Raw genomic sequence first — 18,855 nt, 5'->3', positions numbered from 1 at the left:
GCAGTGTTAGTAATGAAGGTCTTCAACAGCGCTGGGGGAAACCTGGTTCTGAAGCTTAATAATCTATCAAGACAAAAACATTGAAAGACTCCTTTCAACACAGGCTGCTCAGTATGGCTCAAATTGCTTTTCAGCTGTACTAGGTGCTTTTGTTGACTTAAAGTAAATTAAACATTATCCTTTCTTAATTAGGTAGGTTAGGAGACCTCAGTAAGTGCTCCTTCCTACTAATTTAAAGACTAGAGCTCATTTAAAGGAATTAAAGCTAAACCATCCACCTTTAAATAATGAATTAATATAGAAATTGATTTCATAAGGAAGCAACTGGGGTTTAAGTGACCCAGGCAGGTGTGAATGGGAAGGAAAAGAAGCCAGCACAGAGGCAGCAGAGCAGCCACTGGGGTGGCTTTTAGGAAGCCAAGTAGGTATTTAATTCTCAGTAAGCAACTGCAGGCAAACAATATATTCAAACACCTTCTTAATTGTCTTTAACAATGATTTTTCTAGGTTAGAGCATTGTGTGTAATTGTCAAGGTGCTGGCAGTGGGGGCTCCAGGAGCCTCTGGGAGGAGAGGCTGGGGTTGTTCTGTGCCAGACACAGCTGGTTCCAGCCAGCTCCATCCAGAGACCCCCCCCAGGGCACAGCTGAGCCCCTCAGCCAAAACCGTGGTGCTGCAGGAAAGCCTATTTAAGAAAGGACAAAAACACTGCACAGGCAGAGAGGAAAAGAAAGGTGCAGCAGTAATGTGAATACCAAGGTGAGGAGATGCTGTAGGTGCTAGAGCAGGGATTGGTGGCAGCCCCAGGAGGAGTCCACGACAGGGAAGGCAGGTATTTCCCAACAGGAGCTGCAGCCCCTGGAGAGAGCCCACCCTAGAACAGGGGAAATGTGTGGCAAAGAGGAGCTGTTGTCTACTGACCAAATTCCTCATTCCCCAGTGCTGCTGCAGGGGGAGGTAGAAGAGTCAGGAATGAAGGATTCAAGTTGAGCCTGGGAAAGGAGGGAAGGTGGTGTTTTACATTTTTTTGGCCTTTGTTTCTCATTAGGCAAATCTATTTTAACTAGCAACAAACTAAAGTCGAGTCTTTTTTGTTTGTCATGGCAAGCAGTTTCTCCATCTTAGTATCAGCCCCTGACCCTTACATTTTCTCCCCACCCAGCTGAGGTGGTAGAGTGAGTGAGGAGCTGGGTGGGCATCCCAACACGGATAATTATCTACAGCCTAGATCCTTCAGATGCAGGAGTCCTTGTGGAGATGACAGCTCTGCTGAGAAGTATTAGCAGGGTGGAAGAAGAATCAACCTACTGCAAGATACAGAAAAAACACGTAACTCCGACAACACTCTTTCAAACATGAACTTGTAAACTTCACATTTTTCAGACTAGGTTATGGTCCATTTTGTTTCATTACTTCCCAAAAAAGTGTGTATTCCCAAAAATCACACACCTTTCAAGTCACATCACAACAGGGCAAGCAGTCCATCCCAAACATCTGAGAAAACATCTTAAAATGAATCTCGGTGGCAGAGAAGCAACAAAAAATATTTTTGTGACAGGAGTCTAATCTTTGCACCTAGTTTGTTTCAGTAGGTTTTTGATGGTGAGGCACCAATTAGTCCTATGGAAACAAATAAGACACCTTACACATCTACTTGAGAGGCAATTTTAGGTAAGTTCTCCACTGGAGGGGCTTGGTCCAAAACCAGTGCACTGAAGGGTATGTGCCATTGTGAAGCGATAGGAAGCAGTTCTGGTGCCTGCTTATGGCTGAGCTCCTTTAGGGGGGGGAGATGTCTTATGATTACTGTAACCTTACAGATTTTATATTGTGATACAGCAATGCATACACAAAGAATTTATGAATAAAAACTTTAACCCTCCATTTGCCTTTTTCTCCAACTTGTCTTAAACATACTTAAAGAGATGGCTTCCTAAAATAGCACCACAATACTACATTATTTGCCAGAGGTTACAGATGAGAATCCTGTATTTCAAATTGATATTTGCACTCTGCTGAATGGTAAAAATGTGAGACATGAAAATTACAGGAATGGTAACTCTATTAAAAACAGCAAGGGCCACTTCTGTGAAAACAAGAGTCACTGACAATACAACAAAAATATTTTGATGAGATTACGTGTTGTCATGTACTCTGTCCTCTACCTCTTCCCAATATTTTCTCACTTGTTTTCCCCCAGTTCAATAATCCAAACTAGAGCTGTTATAGGAGGCTTTTATTTTGAACAAACCTATTAAAATACAATTTAGACTGAAAGCCAAAGCTGTGGCAAGTTGGACTTCTTTGTTGCTGTCACTTGCTAGCTGTTGTAGGTGGGACCCACTCTTCAATCTTCTTACGAGTAGTAGAGTAAGGTACGTACTGTCCAGGAGTGCCACTCAGATTGAATTTATGGTTCTCCCAGATAAATTTACGAGCAACTGGTGGGTGAGTAGTTGGAGGGTCATCTGTCATACAGTGCAGCCAGCGATGCCTTGAGAGGAAAAAGACACATTGTTACTAAGGAACATTATATGATCCTAACAAGCCTTCTTCCTGGCTCCCCAGGGTTCTCTGAAGAGATGTTATTTATTTTGAGGGGAGAAAATCCCATCCCTTCAATCCAGTCTGACTTTGAACGAGACCGCAGGATATTGACTTAAAGTAATTACACAAATAAAATTGAAAGCACACCCGAGTTTGAATTTCCTGCTCTGCTGTATGCCTTGTATTTGGGCATAAAGTATTTCATTGTTACGTCTTTGTATGGCCTTAACCAGCCAGCCAGGTCAAGGAAGGCACTACAAATGACAAGCCCAAAAGGTTTTGTTCTGTTTTCTGGGTTTTTGGTGATGGTAATTTTATTATCTTGTTTTTTAATTACCAGAAATCTACACTGCACATTTTCAGTACCAACTCCAAGACATTCATGAGGTTACCACTTGGGATACAAATGATTCAGCATCACCTAAAACAATTACATAAACGTTTACTGACTGCACAATAAAATGATTAATACCAGTCAGTAATGGGGTAATTATGAAGTGATTACAGTGATTATCCTTTATCTATGAACTAAATGTCAGCCCTCCTCTGGGCAAACAATATTGATGATCAATCAAAGTATTTTCTCTAACAATTTGCTGAAACACTATAGCAGGGATCAACTACACTGATTTCACCCTATTTCTATTTCAGTGCCCACAGCAACTTTACCTGAGTAACTTTTATTACCCAGTTTACATGTGCTTCATACTGCATGCATGCAGTTATGACAGAAGTGAGTTTGACTTTTTGCAAGCTTACACACATTTTTACTGAGGCTTCTGTTAACCAGCTTTTGCCAAAGACTTGATCTAAAATTAAGAAGTCTCCTATTCTGCTTTTTATTAGACTAAAAATTTAGACTAAAAATTGCATCTTCAGCAACAAATCCAGCACATTTAATTGATACAGCAAAACAAAATTGTGATAAAAGTAGTAAGGAACAGATACAGGACTGACTGTCCTGGTTTGACATGAATTCAAAATCTGAGGAGCAATACAGAAGGCTGAGTATCTTGTCAGCCAAACAGTTTCTAGACATATATTTCAGAAAAAGAAAAACCCACAACTTTGGATATAACTTTAGAACAAAATCTCAAAAGAAAAAAAAAAAAAAAGTCAGCCATATGTTCATTTTCTGTAAGGAAAAAATAAACAAGAAGCCCAAGCAAGAGCTACAGGTTGTAGGACTAAAGACTGCCAGGAAACTGGTTTCAATATCAAACCAGATGGAACTGTAAGATACTTTAAAAGTAATAAGAAAAAGCTTGTTTAGAGGTAAAGAATGGCCTCCTACAGGAAAAGTCTTCCACTTATGAAAGGTATACATGTCAGATGAAATGATCCAATGCAACACAGATGGAAGGGGGATGCCTCTTCCTTCCCCCCCAGCCCTCCTTTGTAGATACAGTATACTTTCCCACTACTTCTGTTAAAAAAAAAATAAATAAAATTGGGTAATGATTTCTGTTTGGAAGAAGCCAGCCCCATAGCATTACTGATCACACTGAGGATAAAGAATCAGGCTTTGCTTGATTTTAAACCTGGTATTATTACCAGCCTCTGAAATGTCCTGGCCACATCACACAAAGCTCTGACCTTATGTGAATTCTCTTTCCCAATTTACATCTGCTAGAATCCTGTGTACTAGTGAGCTTCACACTGCCTTGATACATCATGTCTCCTAGCCTTAGAGTTGGCAGTGAAGCTGTAAGACAGCTATCTTGACAGGAGTGGGATCACATGCTCATACCCAACATGCCAGCTCTCCACTGCTAACACACAAAGAAACACAAGAGTTTGTGACCTGGGAGGAAGGGACAGTCCACGTGTCAATAATCATTCTGCCAATAGTGACTTAAGCACTGCAAATCACAAGGCTTTGTAATATCACTCCAGAGCAGCCTCAGTTTGTCAAACCTGTTTGCCATAAGATACAGAGGCAACTTGAGCACACACACCTTCACCTGGTGATGCTGCTGGGTAATGGTGCACAGGGATTCTGCACACAAAACCCTGTTTATGCACCTGCCACCACGGCTCACTGTCCTCCTGCTCCCCCAGGAGTCCTGCACAGCAACAGGACAAACAAAAAATTGTTTTCTCAGACAGAAATGGAGTTATGAAGGCCCCGAATGAAAGGCTGGAGGATGTGGTGCATGAGACTCTATTAAAACTTGGTTAAAATCAGTGAGATTTCAAGGGATGATTATGTCTGGCACCTCTGACATTACAAGTGTACTTACATTGTACACTTGAAAAATGAGAAAAAAAACACCACTATTTATATAAAATATAATTATATATTAATTATAATATTTATAACTACATGTAAACTATTATAGAGTTATAAATAGATTACAATTATATATTTTTATATGTTTATAATTAAATATAATTATATGTTACAATTATATATAGCTATATAATTATAATTATAGTATTTATATGTAATTTACTCATTGAACTTAGATGAGTAAACAGAAGATAGAACAGTTTTATTCTGTCATTTAAATTACTGTTTTGGAACATTTTCTAAAACTAAATTCATATAGTCTTTTAAAACACAAAATTTTAGAGTAATTAATATATTCACTTTCAGGATTTTCAGAAGCTCTATTACATCAATATGAAATCAGATTAAAATTTAAATATATCAGCAAAACCAATCCTTAAACCCCATCTTCTCTCTGAAAAACAGAAATGAAATTACTCACCTATGGGAGATGTCAGTACAGGCACAGGTACTAAACTACCTAAAGAGATTTCCAAACTTTGTTTAGAACTTCATCCACTATTAAGCACCCATACAGTTGGGAGCTTCGGGGCTTAAGCCTGGTCACAACAGATTCCCCTTAGAAACCCAACATGTGACATATCATAAAAAGCATTTAGATTTGCAGACTTTGCTCTCTCAAACAAAAGCTCCCACTCCCCACTTATGCAAAATATGTAAAACCTGAAAACTTCATTATGGGAAGACTTGCTCCTTGACAGCCTCCCTCTAAGAGTCTTTTGAAGCCCAAATGTCTCATAGACTCTACTTCCAGATGCTCAAGAAAAGCTTTTCATGCACTACATTGAACAGCATGAATAAAGAGATTTGACATCTTGCAGATCACCAGGTTTCTATGCAAACTCTGCTTATAAATCCAGGCATGGAAAAACAGGATTCAAAAGAAATCAGTGACAAAACCTAGAAAGAAGCAGACAATTTACACAGAGCAAAGCAAATCAGAAGCTCTGAAAAGGCTGAAGCAGCTTCCTGAATCACAGAGCAGAGTCACTACCAAGCAGACTGAGGCTAGCAAAGCCTCCAGACTTTTCCTTGGGTAAACAGATAAAAGGCAGCTCAAAGCATCTTCAAATGCTCTCAAAAAGACTGTAGAATTTTCTCCCAAGTCTTAGACAATTTTTTTAAAGCAAGAAGATTTCAAACTAAAGCTACAAGGGACTAGAGCCAATTATATGATGTAAAAACTGTCAAACAAGAACCAGTGCTACACAAACTCCCAAGTTCCTACCATATGTGCATCTACAAGGTTCAGGCACTGTCTATGAAAGTTCAGGACATTTTCCAACTTGCTAGCATGCACTTATTTAAAAAAATGATCCACAGTGAGGTAAGAGAAAAGGGAAGTGAAGATGTGTGTTACAATCAAAGGGCAAAAAGTATTTTGCCAAGTACCTTAAGTGTCTAAGGAATCAGAGATTTAACTTAGACTAGCATAGAAGAAGCTTTTTAATTTTAAAGATAGTCTTCACTTGTTATTCCAGGTCTATGCATAGGAAGAGAAGGAAAAAGTGACAAGCAACATGGTTTTATTTGTGAGATTACTTTGACTTCTCATGCAAGCTACAGTAAGATACCACTGTCTAGTAAAGAGACAGCATTCCATTTACCTGAAAACACCACACTAGCACTCAGTCTAGCTACAAAACTCACAAATGTACTATGAAGCTATTGAAAGAATGGAAATTTTACTCCCCCCGTTCCTTTTCAATTAAATCTTTTTGTTTTCCCTCACTGGCAGACACAAGAAGCAGCAGTTTTACAGAAGAATAGCACATTTTTCTATATTTCTTAGGATGCTGGCACTTTAAATCAGAGATGCTACATTTCTCCTTTCTTCAGCTGTCAAATCAACTAACAGAGAGGTGTAGCCTATTACAGGGAAGTTAGTTTGGAAATATTTAACTACATGAAGCTAACAATCCCAAAGCTCTTTCCAAAGATGTCAGACTTGCACCATAAGAAAACAAACATCCAAGTATGGGACAAACATTGCACACACACAGGACAATGCTGGCAAAAGGAAGTGTTCCTGCGAAAGGAAAACTATGTCCCACACTCAAAATATTAAGACAAATTATTTTTAACTAGTCTGTATACATAAACCAGTTGTCAATTTGTTTTTGCAAAGTATTTGCCCAAAACACAAACCAAATTACATTAGAACATTCATTACATGAATGGTAAATGAACAGTGTGTGGAGAGCCACCAAAGGGGATGGTGATGCAAGAGAAACACACCTCTAGCATCCAGCAGCATTATCAGGCTTTTGTTTTCATATGGTCTCAAAAGGAAGCTTTACTGCACAGCACAACCCAGCTGTAAGTGGAGAACTGGGTTCCAAACATCCCCCCACTCCTTCCCTTGTGGACTCTAGCTGAGTCTCCCAGAATCCTTCAAATGCAAACTTGGGACCTTCCCAATTCCAGCTACAAGAGTATCAGTTTTGCTGAACAGCAAAGAGAACTCCATGTCAGGAACAAGCAGACACACATGGAACACTTGCATGAGATGTGAGCATAACCTGAAAACCAAAACTGATACAGAAAATGATTTGGGGAAAAATGCTTCTTTCTCCTCTGATCCAAAATGCATTAAGAACAGCAAGATACTCAGACTTCACCCCTCACCTTGTTTCTGTGGAAAACATCCACAAACCCTTAGTTGTGAGGATCAAAGAATCAAAAAATAAAAGCCTGGAGGGGATTTAGACAGTCTGCATATGCTTCAGACCCAAGGAAGTATCAGCTACATCCATGTCACTCCCAGCAGCCTCCTGCTTAAGCTGTTACTGAGTTTCTGGAAGACTGGCTTCCTCATCTTCCCAAACCAAGTTACACCAGTGGAAATAAATAGATTTTTTTAGTGGTTAGAATAGTAATGACCACTCTATCACTTCCTGTGTAATTTAAACCTACAGCTTCCTATTCTACCCATCTCTTTCTGACAGACTGACTTTGCCTTTCCCTTTTGCAAGAGATTAAATGCTTTAAGATTATACCCACGGTAATTTCCTCTCCTTTTTAAGCAGCCCCAATTCCTTCCAATTGTCCTCAAAGGTCTGATTGTTCCTGCTGCTCTTCCACTGCTCAAGAGCCACATTTTACACGATTCCTCCTGGTAATAATCAGAAAGGAAGTGTCACTTTGCATGACTCCAGGCAGTAACTCTTCCTGCTCCTCAGGAAGGCACACTTCTTTTTCAGCTGTATGATAATGTGGACTTAACTCAACCTGGCATCCCCATAAAGCCCAGATCATCCTCTTGCAGCACTGCTGCAGTATTTCATTACTCTGTGCAGCCTTTGACGAAGGGGAAAAAAACCCTTTACACTGCTTTAAGCACACTACCTTACTAACAAAGCCACACAGGACATTTCTTGTGGGCCTCAGCTTGCCTGTGATCCAAATCTGATTCTCTCAAGGTGGGTGGGAGGGTGGATGGAGAGAACTATGACCCTTTTGGCCCTTATCCTAGGAAGAGAGCAAACTGGTCACCTTAGAGCCTCTTCTTCTCCAGGCTGAACAACCCCAACTTCCTCACCCTGTCTCCATAGGAGGGGTTCTCCAGCCCTCTGATCATTTTAGTGGCTCTCCTGGGGACATACTGAAGGAGCTCTATGTCCTTCTTATGCTGGGGACTCCAGAACTGGACACAGTACTTACTGCATGTGGGGTCTCACAAGAGGAGAGTAGAGGGGGAGAATTCCCCTTTATCAAAGAATAAGGAAACCCTTATTTGAGGAAACCCTTTGCTGACTTTTGTAAGAGCACAATAAGCAACACATAAGCATGAGCAAAAATTAAAAAACAAAACCAAAAACACAGAACAAAAACTCAAAATAAGGAAAGTCTTGAAAACCAGCATAGTCTAACAGTGAAAGGATAGAAACAAAAGACAACCATTACACAGATAACAAGGAGCAGGCCCACATAGGCTGAACATGCTAATTTTGGAGATTCTAATGTTACTTCTAAAAAGCAATGCCATTAAGCTCTTACCAGACAAGACAGGGAAAAAAACCCCAAAAAAAAAAAAAAAAAAAACAACCAAACAAAAAACCAGAATCAAAACCCAAACCATTAACTGCATTAAACATAATTTTAAGGCTGGGAGAATTTGAAACAAAACTGACTCCTTAGACAGTCTACCCACACATTGCTCAAATGTTCTCATGAGAGCCACAATTTAGGAGTTTAGGTAATTAATCTTGGCACAGAACATCTATCACAGGAACAATAAAACTCAGCATTCACTTATGCTCAGTCTATGCAAGAACCTCTTATTTCGTATCACCTTTCACTGTTCCGTGTCTGAAGTGCTATTCACATTCCTCAAGAACTGGGTAGAAACTGTTTTTGCTAGCATAAGCTGTTCCTTTATTTGATGTTTGTTTTTCCTGAGTTATATAAGGCAGAACAGAGATTAACAGCTGTGAGGCCAGAGACCTTTTGAAACTCAAGACTGTCCTAGAATTATTACTGAAATGCATGAAGAGATGAGAAAAATCATAGACAAGCAGCAGTGAACATATAGAGCATCCTGGCTCTTTGCTGTTCATCATCTTGTAGAGTATCTATTTATATCAATTGAAAGAATTATGCTGCTAATGGTTGTGGATTAAGAAATGCTGTTCTATCATTGCCTTACATTTTTAAATTTCTAGCTATCGTAGGCTTTGCCAAACCTTTAAGGAATAACAACCAACAAGGAAAACTGGAAGACTGCTTTTACCTGTTCAATTTGGCTGGCAAAATGCTTTTCTCATTTGAACCAGCAAGTGCTACAGTCAGGAGAGTGAGTAATGTAAGATTTTAAATGCAGCTCAAAATCAAAAATACAAATAACCGGTTTGAAACTTTCTGGTCACATATGACAGCTGCATGCAATAAAACTTCATTATCATACAAGTTGTCTTGTTATTAAAAAAAAAAAAAACACAACAAAAAACCCAAACAATCTGAAAACCTGCTTTGTTATACAAGAAAACATACAAGCAATCACACAACTGGTATCTGCTCACAATATTAAGTTAAATGGTTTACCATTCAGGGGGCACCATGCTTCCATCAACTTCCCAGTATGTATTTTTGCCATTCATTTCATCAGTATAGATGACCCATCTGTGTCGACCTTAATTAAACAAAAAGAGAAATATTGTATTAGTAAAGAAAAAAGAACATTTTCATTTAAAGGAGAGAATTCAGGAAAACACAAGAAAAAGTATTTTGACTAAAACTACCTACCATTATAAGTATCTACCATTATGGACACTCATTTCAAAGTCAGTAGAGCTTTTATTTTTCTAAGCCTTCTGTATTTCCACCATTACTATATTTTTACATGGCTGAATATAACACCCTCAGGAGGAAGCAAGTACTGACAGAATTTTCAGACAGGTTTCTTTTTGCCACCCCTTTTCCCCTCTCATTAGGAAGTCTTTTCCAAAAGAACATTGCCATTAGTAACATAAGATTAAACCAGGTCTCAGCCATATATATAAGTACCAAGCAATATTTACCAGCATCTCTGCTTTTCCCAGGTACCCTACAAGGTAGCCCACAGCAGGCAGAGCTTGGTCTAACCAGTGTGTCAATTGCTTATGTATCACCTTCACTGCTTCAGATACTACTTTCTTAAATACTTTACAAATGTTTTTTAAAATTCTACTACTTAAGGTAATAGGAAGTTTAAGTTAACCTGTGTTTCTTTGCCCAGAGCTGATCATATCAGGAAGCACAGCTGTCAGGCAGTTTTAAAGGCAGTTCTGTTTTCTGCCTCCCCCCAAGTTAAGCTACCAGCTTTTAGTTCAGGGACCAAACTCAGCTCTTAATCACATTATCATACGGGCATACCTGTATGGAGAGCACCTGACTATCTTATATTTATCCCATATTTATTATGTCAGATTGACTACATTTGCAAATGAATTGAGGGAGGCAGTATAAAGACTGAAGATGTCAAAGCACTTCTATGAGGCCCCTCTTTAAGACTCACACAAGTGTCAGGCAGGCAACAAGTTCTACTTTGCCAGCAGAAACTACACAATCTATACTGATGGATACACATTAGCACACATACCAAAGAAATTTCTTCTGTCTTCGTAGTATTTGTTTCCGTATTTGTCAGTTCCTACCAGCATACCTGTCTTCAAATCATTGACCCTGTGAATTCCCAAAACAACACTTTGAATTTACATCATCTTAGTATGAAGTTGTGATAGAGGTTGGTAAAAATTTGTAATGAAAACTCTTAACGCATAAAAGCAAAGCTAAGTTCTTCACAGTGGAAGATAAAGCAACTCTGCAATGTAGCACAATTTAACACCCACAAAACTTTGAATATTACAGAAGGGAGTCCCAGAGACACATGTTAATTCACTTGGTAGAAGATGTTACCATCCCTCTCAACTACTTGTTACTACCACTTCAGCTTGAGTTGCCAGTGCTGAAGCAGCTTGGGAGATCTCATATATCTGTGTGGGCACAGACAACACTGATATTTTAAGCCTCCGTAGTTGCTTGCCAAGGAAATGCATTGTAAACCCCAAATTGTTACCCTCTTTACTTCTGTGTAACTGTGAAAGATGCAAGCATTTTACCCTGCCACTGCAGGAGACCCAGATAAGGTATATACCAATTTCAACTCTTTATACAGAACCCATTTTAACATCACTGTATGCATCAATTACTAAGCTGAAATGATTTACACACTACCAATAGAATGTTAAAGTTACTGAAGTGCTCTTGTGCCCCCAGATCTGCATCTTTCTTTTTCTTTTTAATGACACTTATGCCAAGCAGAATTACGTAAGGAAAAGATTACTCTCAAAGGTTTTATGTTTGTAGTATTATACACAGCCTCAACGCAGTCCCAAGTGACAGGAGGGATGTGCTTACATACCCTTCCTTAGTGTGGAGTTAAACTATATAATCCACAAATAAACAAAAATAAGTTTTTGTTGCCTTTTCTCCCAGGGAGCATGAAAGAGATCATCACCAGGTACTCATTTTAGCCCTCTGTGGTCCCTGACAGCAACAGTCTCTGACACAGCTCTTCTCTGTCAAAGACCCAAGGGGACTCAGGTCAGCTATTCAAGCCCAAGCTCACAGCTTCAGAAAAAGAGACATTTCACTGCTGCTCTCCCTTCCTTCTTCCCTAAACCTTTCTTGTGAAGGTTTTTATACTCTTGTCCTGACTTCATGCCCTGAATACTGGTATCAAACAGTAAGACGTATTTATGGCTTCCAGAGGACATTTTCCAGTGATTTCACTGAGTCTTGAGTAAGGAGGATGTTTCTAGGCACTCAGGTTCTTAATAATTTGATGTCTACTGCATAGAACGTGTTCCCATCTCCTTAATGGGAAGCACATAAAGAAAAGCAGGGAAATTCAGAATAAAACTCTTGAAGAGAAAGAGCCTTGTGACTTGGGTAAATAAGTTTCCCAAGCTACCAGCAGTTACTTCTTAAGCATACTAATTGTTGCAAGACAACTTAACTACTCTTCTTGTAAGTGCCAAGTTTGTTCCTTAAGCTCAGATGGAAGGTTCAATGACCTGAAAGGTGAAGTGGCTGAAAGCTATGTTTGTGGTTGGTACAGTTATCCACCTAGCATACCTCTCTTCTAACTTTGGTCTTCTTAAGGAAAAAAAAAAATAAATACTGCTTTGCCCTTGTTCTCTTTTTCTGCATAGTAGAAAGGTGTCAACACGACTGTGATTCTTGATCCACAAAAGCTCCTTGAGAAGAATGCACTTAGGAAGTGGCACTCAGGTGAAAACTAATACTCAATCTGTTCTACACCTTTATCTCCCCAGCTCCATGTCTTCTTGAGAACTTCCAGTGTAGTAGCTACAGACTCAGAAGGAAAATGGAGTGGAAGAAACATCTTGAGGGGATGACAGAAAATAATAATAATAGTAAAATACTTGTTATGGAAATTATATATTGTCTTAACTTACCCTGCTTAACAGCTTGAAGGTTCCCTCTAAAAAGTTTTACAAGAGGAAGGCCTATGTGAGCTGCTTTCTACTGTGGATGCAAAAGCTGTAAGTTGCCTGTCACCACAGCTAGGAGGAATACAACGTCAAAATTGAGATCTCTTAAAAGTCAAGCTGAATTGAGAAAATCATAAAATATGTAGTCTAAAATGGTGTAATAATTGTAAAGGGGGCAATCCCCTGAATGACAGGAAGAAGACAACATGCTCAGTCAAAAGAATACAGAGCTGACTGAAAGTTAGTAGTGAAGCTCCACAAAGAATATTGATGTCAGTAGCCTTGTTTAACACTTCACAGGGCTCCTGACTAAAACAAAACCAAAACAGAAACACCACCTCAAGGAAGTGCAGGGGTCTGACAGATTATGATATTAACATAAAGAAGAAGGTCATACTGCTGTATGGAAGTTCTGCACTGCCTTCAGAGCTGGACTGAGACTGAAATTCAGTGGTGTCAAGGCCATAGCACAAGGTGATGCACCTGGAGACTAAGGATTTCTGAAGCACCATGTGTATAATCACAAGGAAAACACCTGGATGTCACCTGGAAGGTAATAAAGAGCTGTCAATTAAGTGAGAGTTGGAGAAAAAAAGACAAGCTTATCCTAGGATATCCCTGGTGAACTGAGCTGTATTCAGCAAACAAAACAAGTACTAAAGCCACTGTATGAAAATACTGATGAGGCTTGACCAGCAGCTGTGTAAAATACGTTTAAATTGTTCAAACGAGATCAAATTAAACAGAATAAATAACAGGGGAAAAAAAAGGTCATTATGATAACTGGACAAAAAAAGTCTTCAAGAAGGCTCAGAAAGCTTGGCTGGTTTACTCCAGCATAAGAGACCCTTGATATGCAGCAGGGAACTTTACCTTTGTGAATCCGCTCTGTTCTGCACCTCTTGACTTCCCACTTAAGAAAAGGCTTTTTGGTTAGGTGGTGAGGCTTACAACATTCACTGTAGAAATGTTCTATTACTTTTCCAAGACCAGCTACAAAGATAATGCAGGTTACTGACACTGCCCGATTCGGATCATGTACCATTCTGCCTTCTACCCCACATTTCATCAAGGGTCTAACTGGAAAAGAATACCTTAGCACATCTGCAGCTCCTCCTATAAGGGAGGAGCTTCAAGCACACTGTAACACAAATCAAGATAACCGTTTCCAAGGTAGAGATGAAATGTGAGTGGGGGAAAAAAAAAACAGAAAAAAGTTTAATGTGGATCTGTGCTTAGGGAACAAAGTACACAGATATGTCTCAGATACTAGTGACAACAACAGCTGTCACTAATTCTTCAGAAAATGCCACTGGGGCCAGTGGGCATCCAAAACCCGTCACAGGACAACCTGTTGCCAAAGAGGCAGATGAATAGTTTGAGGTGTTAAAAGAATTACTGCTGGCAAGAGAGCTGAATTAACTCTGCTTTACACTACAGGATTTCAGCAGCACAGCTTTCAGAGCTGCACAACAGACAGTTCAAGAAAGCTGCCACCAAATAGAGGAGGTCCACAGCCATCAGGCCAGAATGATGGTGGTCTGCTGTGCCAGACCACAGCAAACATGGCTGTGGCAAGAGGACTAAGAATCATTCGAACAATTTGGGTAGGAAGGGACCTTAAAGAAGTTGCTCAAAGCCCCATCCAACCTGGCCGCCAACACTGTTACTTCCACAACCTCTCTGTGAAACCCGTGCCAGCGTCTCACCACCCTCATACTGAAGAACTTCTTCCTACAGTCTAATCTAAATCTACCCTCTTCCAGATTGAAACCGTTCCCCCTTATCCTATCGCTCCATACCCTTCTAAAAAGTCCCTCCCCGGCTTTCCTACAAGCCCTTCAGGTACTGGAAAAGGAAAAACGTCAGACACGGGGACAACCTGTCTGGGCAATACTGGCAGCTCGGTACTGAAGAACCCACGAAAATGCCTACACACGAGAGAACAACCACCGGGCCCCGCCTGGGGCCCGCTCTGACCCCAGTACCCGCTGCCGACTGCGGGTAGGGCCGCCACGCTCCGCCCCTCGGGGCACCGCACGGAGAGCTGCAGGCGGCGGCCTCCCCCCGGGCCCGCACACCGCCCGCCCTGACGCAGAGCGCGCCGACCATCCCGGTGCTGCGGGGATCGGCGGCCGCCCCGTGCCGTCCCCCCACCCCCGCCGACTCCGAGCAGGACAGGGCGCCCGCGACCCGGCCGGCCGGCCGGACCCCGTCAAGGTGACCCCGCGGGGCGGAGAGGTGGGAGCGGGGACTCCCCTGGCCGCTTGCTGCGGGCGCGCCAGGCGCCCCGTTACCTCATCAGCTGCCAAAAGGCGCCGCGGAGTCCGCCGTGCCCGCCCAGGTGTTTCAACGCCCGCTTCAGCACCTCCACGTATTCCGCCATCTTGGGGCGGCTCCGCCCGCTCCCGGCGCCGCCGCTGTTCCGGCCCGGGGCCGCCCCTCCTATCCAACCCTTAGCGGGACTCGGCCCCTGCTCCGGGGCAGAGCCGGCGCGTTTGGCCCAGTGCCGGAGAGGGGTGGCGGTGTCCCAGCGGTGTATCGCCTTCTGCCATCAGCTCGGGGATTGCCCCCGCTCCCCAGCAGGGCCGGGCGCCGCTGCGGGTGGCTGTGGGGAAGGGGAGGCCGCGCTGGTTGGTCGCGGCCTCTGGAGCCGTCCTGGCCCGGTCCGGCTTGGATCAGGCTCGCCGTGGCTCTCCCTGACCTGCCTGCCCGTGAGGACGGGCGAGGAGGGAGACTGAGAACACGGTGCTGCCCTGCCCAGCTGCCGTGTGTGTTACTCCTGATGCTCCCTCAGCCTCACAAGAAGCCCTTCAGCTATCCCTTGTTCCCTGTGGTTCACTCCAATGAGGAATTCAGCCTGGAGAAGAGGAGGCTCAGGGGAGACCTCATCACTCTCTACAACTCCCTGAAAGGAGGGTGTAGCCAGGCGGCTACAGTTGGTCTCTTTTCCCAGGCAACTCTCAGCAAGACAAGAGGGCACGGTCTCAAGTTGTGCCAGGGGAGGTTTAGGTTGGACATTAGAAAGAATTTCTTTACTGAGAGAGTGATCAGACATTGGAATGGGCTGCCCTGGGAAGTGGTGGATTCTCCATCCCTGGAGATATTTAAAAAGAGACTGGATGTGGCACTCAGTGCCATGGTCTGGTAACTGCAGTGGTAGTGGATCAAGGGTTGGACTTGATGATCTCTGAGGTCCCTTCCAACCCAGCCAATTCTATGATTCTATGATTCTATGAATGTGGCTCCGGCACCCATGTTAACTCTCCCGCAGCCCCCTGGAGCCTGCAGTTTGACGTCTCTGACCACCTCTGCACCGGGCTGTAGGTGTAGAACTTCATGGAAACACATGATTTCCAAATGCCCATGTCCCTCCTTGCTGGCCATTCTAACCTTCTGCTGGCGTAGGATCTCAGCCTCCCTCTTGATCAGGACCCTGGTATCTCAGGCACTGCCTACCCATCCAAGGGGATGATTATTTCCCTGGACTGGCAGACTTTTCCTGGTGCAGCTGGTGTGTGGGTTGCTTTGTTTGTGATAAACAAGCAGCTATCCAGAAACATCCAGTGAGATCCTTAAGGCCTTTGTTAAGGTTGCTGAAGGTTATTTTTTGAAGAAGACACTCTTTGAAGAGATTTGGGCTTCCAATCTGCAAAGCCTACATCCATAAAAAGAGCATTTGCTTACTGCTCAGAGGTGAATTAAAACAAGACAGAAGAAACTTCAGGATAGGGAAAAAAGCTTTTTCTAATAGAAATGTTTGCTGTTGAGCCCTTATTTCACAGTACTCACAAGACCTGTTGACAGGCTACCAAGACTGGTAGTGAAGAGTCCAGAATTGCTTTGACAAAAATTTAGTATTAAGAGGAGGTTACATCTCACCCCGTGCAGACTGTGGGTGATGATCAGGGAACAGCTTTAACAGTCTTCCCTCTCCCTGGCTTTTTGAAACTCCAGTAGGCCATGGAGAAATATTTCTCTCTTACCTTGTCCACCTCTCCACCCCACCTTCTCTGCCCTGTCTCACTGCCTTCTCCTTGTACTGCACTAGCAGCAAGAAACATTTTTGATCTCCCTGCTGTGAACACTGGGAGTACTTTACTGCTGCTTCTGCAAGGGTAGTTGTGGCAAGGTGCAGAAACTACTTACTTCATTGTCTTTTGCAAGGCTAGGGTTACATAGGCCAGCCAAAAATAGATCCATGGTACCTTGTGAGAATTGGCAGAACTTGGAAAAGCACCCAGGAAACACATCATCAGTGTTGCAAACAGCACTGGACAGTCAGTGGGGCCCAGCTGATGTCAGTCAGTGCTGAGAGACCAGACTGCTGGGTGGGAGCTGACATTGCCAGAACTGAGGATTTGGGAAGGGACAATGCACAAGCTGAAGGGAAAGATAAAGCAGGTGGTGTTAAACCTGAAACGAAACTGGGAAAAAGTTCACAGGGTGGGAATACAACACTTACTTCAACATAAAGTCTAGTGGTCTAGGTTTCTCTCTTTTTTTTTTTTTTAATTTGAACACAAGTTATTTTGTTATTTTATTTAATTTGTCCTCTGTGCTGTATCTTTTAATCACAGCAACTGTTCTGTGGTAAGCCTCAAGCTTCAGCACACAGAAGAACATATTTATATTCTGTTTCTCAGAACATAAAATATTAAATAAATATAGTTTTATTTGCAGCATGCGATAGGCTCAATTCTTGAAACAATTTCTAAACTTATTCCTGATTCATGTAACTGGGATAATTTTCACTGATTGAGAATATCATTGCATGAGCATTTCTTTGCTGGCAGTGAAATAACAAGGGTTGTTTGTTTTTTTTTCCAAGGGCTAAAATGATCTGGACCACTTCAACGATCCACATAGACGAAGACCACTGTGGACAGTGGGGCATTATGCCACAAAGATGGAAGGAGGGATCAGCTTCCTAATGTGACACTTAAGATTTTCCACAGAAGATTTTGTGGAAATATATTCTTAGCAGCACAAACATTTTATAGTATATTTAAATTACATTTTGATTTTCCTTTGTACTGTTTTTCTCCATTAATTGGGTCAAGTCAGATATCTGCAGGGCATTTCATTAGCTCATAACTGCTCAAGTCCCAAGACATCCATTTACACTGCTTTTGTTAATGTGTTTGGTCACTGGACATGAAAAGAGAATCTTCCTACTACTCAAAATTCTCCATGAACTTGGTGCAAATGTCCCACTCAAATACAGTGTTCTGCAAGTATAGCATCTTCCTAAGAATTTTTGGGGGTGAATTTGGGGGACAGCACCGAAATCCTGTCTTATCACTCAAGTAACTTATGAAACTCATGTACCATAAGAATTTTTAAATTATATTTTTAAAGTGTAAGACTGTTAGATGTTGCTTTTTGTTTCCCAAATGTTAGCACACTAAACCTCACTGCCTCAGAAACTCTTGCCAAATACATTTAACTTGTTTTTCTATGTTGGTCCAAGTAAATGGCACAGAATTACTGACAGAACTCTTTGGCAGGCCTAAAAAAACTCTCTCCAACGTGAACACATGAAGTAGTTATTTCTTTCAGAGTGAACAAGCAAGAACATATTTTTCAAAAACAAATCTAGGATGTCATGAAACTTCCTTTGACTTTGGTAGCCCACAACAGTCTCACTGCATCCTGCATATTTTTTATTTAAAGAGCTTTATTGAGTGGTACAATTATCTTAAAAATACTACATTCATAGATGCTCAAAAAGTGCAAAAAATCAACTGATCTACGAAGTAACTCACTATTTACATTTACCTTGGAAAAACTATTTATATGATCTATTCCATTGCCATTCCCTCTGTTCTTAGGATGGAGTTATGTAAATTTACTCTGCAATGGTTCACAACTGTGGAACATACATTTGCAACATCAACTGGAATTCTTTTTCTTAATTCTACTAAAAACCAAATCCAACAGAAGAGAGAGTAACAAGTAAGACCAAACTATGTAGATTTTGAAAATGCTATCACTTCCTGTTCCTTCCTTCTAAAAC

At 41.6% G+C, this 18,855-nt stretch overlaps 1 protein-coding gene and 1 long non-coding RNA gene across 2 annotated transcripts; one reads left to right on the top strand and one right to left on the bottom strand.

Annotated features, from left to right (window-relative positions):
• Positions 1-2,220: 2,220 nt before the first annotated feature.
• Positions 2,221-15,293, bottom strand: NDUFA12 (NADH:ubiquinone oxidoreductase subunit A12). The gene is made up of 4 exons (XM_071765006.1): positions 15,134-15,293; positions 10,919-11,001; positions 9,883-9,970; positions 2,221-2,493 (listed from the first exon to the last, which is right to left on the bottom strand). The coding sequence occupies exons 1-4, from the start codon at positions 15,220-15,222 to the stop codon at positions 2,313-2,315; spliced, it is 441 nt and encodes a 146-aa protein (XP_071621107.1). The 5' UTR covers positions 15,223-15,293; the 3' UTR covers positions 2,221-2,312.
• Positions 15,294-16,081: 788 nt separating this feature from the next.
• LOC139805966 (uncharacterized) lies at positions 16,082-17,869 on the top strand. The gene is made up of 2 exons (XR_011730065.1): positions 16,082-17,282; positions 17,668-17,869. It is a non-coding gene; the product is annotated as an uncharacterized lncRNA (long non-coding RNA).
• The last annotated feature ends 986 nt before the right edge of the window (positions 17,870-18,855 follow it).

Source organism: Heliangelus exortis, chromosome 1, assembly GCF_036169615.1.
Source record: "Heliangelus exortis chromosome 1, bHelExo1.hap1, whole genome shotgun sequence".
NCBI classification, from domain to species: domain Eukaryota; kingdom Metazoa; phylum Chordata; class Aves; order Apodiformes; family Trochilidae; genus Heliangelus; species Heliangelus exortis.
Note: the sequence above shows the minus strand (reverse complement) of the source record. Positions and strands in the feature narration are given on the sequence as shown.

Excerpts from the sequence above, each read along its gene's own strand:
- NDUFA12 (XM_071765006.1), bottom strand. The coding sequence starts at position 15,222 with ATGGCGGAATACGTGGAGGTGCTGAAGCGGGCGTTGAAACACCTGGGC. Across the intron at positions 11,002-15,133 it reads GCCTTTTGGCAGCTGATGAG|GGTCAATGATTTGAAGACAG; the intron begins GTAACGGGGCGC and ends GGGAATTCACAG. Across the intron at positions 9,971-10,918 it reads AGACAGAAGAAATTTCTTTG|GTCGACACAGATGGGTCATC; the intron begins GTATGTGTGCTA and ends TGTTTAATTAAG.